Raw genomic sequence first — 4,540 nt, 5'->3', positions numbered from 1 at the left:
TTTAACGTCATTTTATCTGTGGCTAATGACCTTGAGCCTTCTTGCATGGGCACTTCTATTGTAAGTCTATGGCAGCACTCAAGGGGATTGAATTTTCAAGCTCCACCCGTAGATTTTTCAGTGACATAGTGTTCCCATGAGTGACAGAACACTGAGGCAATCACGGCGCAACTAGAGAACAAATCCTATGCTCCATATTTTCCGCTGGCTGCCCCACCACCACAGAAAGTACTGAGCTAGGCTGAAACACCTGCATTTTGGAGCTGCCTTACTCAATAAAGCAAAAAAGAGACCATGTTTTATATTATTTGCAAACTGATATGTGACACGTATGAACGCCAAAATAACATGCACAACAGGCAAACAAAAAAAAATGGTTCAAAACGGCCCCACCTGACCTGAATGACACATCGCCACTGGTTGGATGTGATCGTTGACCCCCCCCCCCCCATGGATTTATGTGAGAAGTACAGAGTGAATGGTAAAGCGATATGATTCATATGCATGGCTAGATATCAACATACAGTACAAGCTCACAAAACCACAACTGAAGACATGTCTGTAATAGCAAAATAAATCAATGTCGTGTATTTGATGGATGGTTCTTCTTATGAGGTGTTCCTGTTTCTACGTTGGTTTGTTCGTCAGTCTCAATCTGAGCAGCTGTCAGCGGCGTTGCTCCATTCATCTTTGCAGTCCCTCTTTCTTTTCTCTACTGCTGAGGGAATTTACTCAACCTCAAGCGTGACTTCCCTTCTGGGGATTCACAAAACATATACAATCAGTATCGCCGCTTGGTGACTGTCACAGACGACTACAGTGAAGGACAGCATGTGAACTGAGGCAGTGAACTCTGGTCCTGAAGTAACGCCATGATTACAAGGATTCAATTTAGTCACAGGATCATCTGAGTAACCTACAGGTTTTTCTTTTTTAACTTAATTGAAATACAACCGTGGGTGCCTTCATGCTAATTCTATCCAGCACAAAGCCTGGCCTCTATAAAGACCAGAGTTCAACAGCCCAACAATGAACAGGCACTTCACCTCAAAGGTATGTCTACAGTACAGTAGGGTCTACAAGTCTGTCGGATAGAAGCTCACCTTCACCCTTAGAGGTTTCTACTCTGGGTGGGGGGGAAACATGAGAACAACCCAAACTCATAAGGCAATTCAAAAAACAACACTTTAAGCTGAATACTGTGGTGTGTGCTACTAATACATGCTTGTTTATTGTATTCTATAATTGTATACTCACACTTCTGTTCATGTAATAGGGTTCATTATGGTAGAAGGGGAAAGAGTAGAACGGGTACATTAGCAGCAACTCTGAATGAGTAGAGAGAGACATTACACCCTCAGCACATCAGCTCTACTTTGACAGAGTTTATTAGATATGGCAAATCCTATTATTTATTCGGTCATACTATCAGTTCACCTTGGGGTTTGGGATGCATGAGAATCAGCGGGAGCTCCACCTGTATGTCACTGGCTGTGAGACCTCCCAACAAGCTGAATGGGGGTAAAGAACGTAGTAGATTAGAACGTGTTATTTTCCTCCAATTCAATGGAAAGCATGACATTGGCTTACAAACAACAACAACAAAAACTTTTAAGCTAAGCCTTACCCTCCTGAAGACACCATCAAGTTGACCTTGATTTTGTAGGAGACCAAGATTCCCAACACTTCCTTATCCATACCGGCTCTAATACTAATTGGGGGAAAGGAGAAGACGGTGAGAAATGGACTCAGGTTGTTCCAGTCTAGATCTGAATCTGATAATATTAATGGACTGCCACTCACATAGTGTTGGAGGCCAGGTTCGTGTCCTCGTCCTTCAGTCTGCCGTCCAGCGCCAGACCGCGCTTCTTCTTGTTTTCGGCCAGTAGGGGGGTGATGGCAAGGGATTTATCGAATGTGCTATTGGCATCTATTGTCTCTCTGTAAGAGAAGGTCGGAGATGTTAGGACCCAGGGGAAGAGCCCTCGATAGAAGACGAGGAGGAGAGGGACATTGCCTGAGGGTGGGTTTCTGTCTACTCACCCAAAGTCTTGAGAAAGTACGGTTTTGGTGTATTTGTCTGCGGAGTAGAGAACCACGTCTGTAGTCTGCTCAACTGAAGGAAAGAGACCCCCGTTACCAAATGAAGTAGAGCATTTTAGTTCTAACATTCAGAGTCAGTGGTGATAGACTTACCTATGATTTTGATTTTTGTCACTGTTCTGGAGGTTTCATTTTTGACTTTGATGTTGACGTCGATCGGATCTCCATGATAGTAGATCTGACATCAATAAGAAGGCAAAATTGTCTAATGTCTGCATCCCCTTTATATTATGTGTTCCAATAAAGTTGCTACAGTAGATGCGCTGTAGAATCCAGCGAGGCCTTCTGTGTAACTCACCTCCTTCTCCAGAGAGGCCTGTAGGTGGACAGGCTTGTCAGACATCATGAAGCTCTTGCAGATGTCAGCCTTGGGCCCAGGAGCACCAGTCGCGTCTGGGGCAAACTGGATCTTACGGACGGTCATGCGGGCAGTGTCTCTACAAAGACGGAGGGGGAAATTAGCAAAGTGAAGAAGGGAGGGAGACAGGGAGGCAGAGAAGAAAAAAGGTCAGAAAGAAACAATTGGTTTTAACATGTAGAGAATCTCTAATGTGTGTGAAATATTTCAGTAAACAACACAAAGATTTGGATAGCCACTCACTTCCTATCAAGTTTCTCTTCGGGGTCTGCCTCAGTTGCAATGTACGTCTTGACTTCAAAGTCCACACCGCAAGCCTAGGTGTACACAAAAGGTCAATGTAAATATAATGAATCATGGAGTTCTATCTATCTGGGGTAAAACAAAAATATATATATATTATCAAGGCAAGGGCCTACCTTTCCAGCATTTTCTGGTCCTGGCTGGAGTGTGACAGAGCAGGGAAGGTTTGTGGCAATATCGAAAGTGAAGGCATGGCCCTGCTCTCCTGCCTTCTTGAGCAGGCAAACGTGCATGGGAGTGAGGTTGGGTTTGTGGCCAGCATCAGGGTACAACTGGATGTGCTTGACCCAGATGTCTTTCCTAAAGGACAGTCCAATGACATCCAGGTCCTCGCGGCCATAATGGAAGGCACACGCCAGCTTCACAAACACTGGAGAGAACAGGATAAACATGAACCAGTGTGTTATCATTCCGCAGAATTGCTAACATGAGCAACTTCTCTGTAAAAAAAATAGTATTGGAAAAGAAAGTGTACCTTTCCTGCCTGCAAGGCCCGCAGAATCAATTTTCACCACTCCCTCTGTAACAACGATGGGTAGAGATTTGAGAGATTTGCCCCTCAACACAAATATCGAAACTGGATACGATACATAAGTGCGAAGTCTAAAAGTAAGACTTACCGATAGGGTCCACATTCTGAACATGGTCGACATAGTCTCTCTTTCCCAGGTAAAGGGTAAGCTGAAGAAAAGAAGAAGAAAAAAAATGTCAACACAGAATGTAACTGGAGCTCTTTCACGTTCATCACAAATCAGTGATGGTCTCTATTTTCATGGGGGCAAGTATTATTAGAGAGACGGGAAAAGGTTTTCACTTACTGTGCCATTCCCAGAGGTTTTCTTGTATAACCTTAGCAAAGATCAAAGAGAAAGGAAACAGTCAAACTCAGCAGCATTCCAAGTGTTCCACTGTATAGTGGCACATTCTGAAAGGATAAAACACACAAAGTTCATTCCAAGTAGTGAGAAAGACAAATGGTCAAATCAACAGTTCGTCAAATGTGTGCAGGTGTGCAACTGATGACGACACAACCCGATATAAACATATCATTTATACTAAATGATGATAACTGACATGTTTTGTCCAAAATGTTTCCCAATCCTGAGTTTGTACATGTGTTTGTCGGGCCATAAGTCATGGTCATATGTCGTCTTACAAGAGCAGAGCTGAGGAATTAACCCTTGGGTGTAGTTTTACCGAACCGACTGGATTGGACTTGGGCTGTAAGCCACCCTGCATGAGTGACCATTCATCACATAGTGCTTGGGGTATTCACACATGCTCAAGTCAAAGCTGCAGCCTTGCCTGCCTCTCTCTCCAATACTGTTGAACTGAATGGAGCCCTCCTTTCATAATCCCTCAGGGGAAACCTATTCATTGACTTTGATTAGCACCTTATGGCAACCTTATGTCATAAAAACCTTAGGAAGAAACACTGCTCTATGGAGTTTTTCTTATGAGAGATGAAAAGTCTGAGGTAAGCCTAATGCCTCTGACAAACAGACACATCCTTTGTGAACGGTAACACTTCGTGTTATTAATATGCATGTGCTCAGTGTTGGATAGGACCCAAGTTATTTCTGGTGTGAGCTTTCTCCGGTTGCAGTCAGCAGTCCTCTGAGCTCTTAAAAGTATTGCTTGCCATATTTGTTAGAGACCTTTTCCTATTCTGCTCCATTTAAAGTATACCAGCAAGTAAGGTTATATCAGTTAGGCCTACCTGGAATAGAAAGGTATCTAACATGGAGTGTTGCTACCCCCTAATAGAAAAGGTTT

The 4,540-nt window shown here is 43.5% G+C and overlaps 1 protein-coding gene across 1 annotated transcript; it reads right to left on the bottom strand.

Moving 5' to 3' along the window:
• Nucleotides 1-1,420: 1,420 nt before the first annotated feature.
• LOC139538018 (arrestin-C-like) lies at nucleotides 1,421-3,618 on the bottom strand (the record flags this gene model as incomplete). The annotated part of the gene is made up of 11 exons (XM_071339938.1): nucleotides 1,421-1,511; nucleotides 1,628-1,711; nucleotides 1,804-1,941; nucleotides 2,044-2,116; nucleotides 2,197-2,281; nucleotides 2,402-2,540; nucleotides 2,705-2,778; nucleotides 2,881-3,134; nucleotides 3,240-3,284; nucleotides 3,385-3,445; nucleotides 3,583-3,618. Coding segments are annotated over 11 exons (1,080 nt in total), but the record flags the coding sequence as incomplete, so codon positions are not given.
• Between the last annotated feature and the right edge of the window lie 922 nt (nucleotides 3,619-4,540).

This window comes from Salvelinus alpinus, chromosome 13, assembly GCF_045679555.1.
Source record: "Salvelinus alpinus chromosome 13, SLU_Salpinus.1, whole genome shotgun sequence".
Classification (NCBI taxonomy): domain Eukaryota; kingdom Metazoa; phylum Chordata; class Actinopteri; order Salmoniformes; family Salmonidae; genus Salvelinus; species Salvelinus alpinus.
The sequence above is the reverse complement of the archived record's forward strand: the minus strand, read 5'-3'. Positions and strand labels throughout refer to the sequence as shown.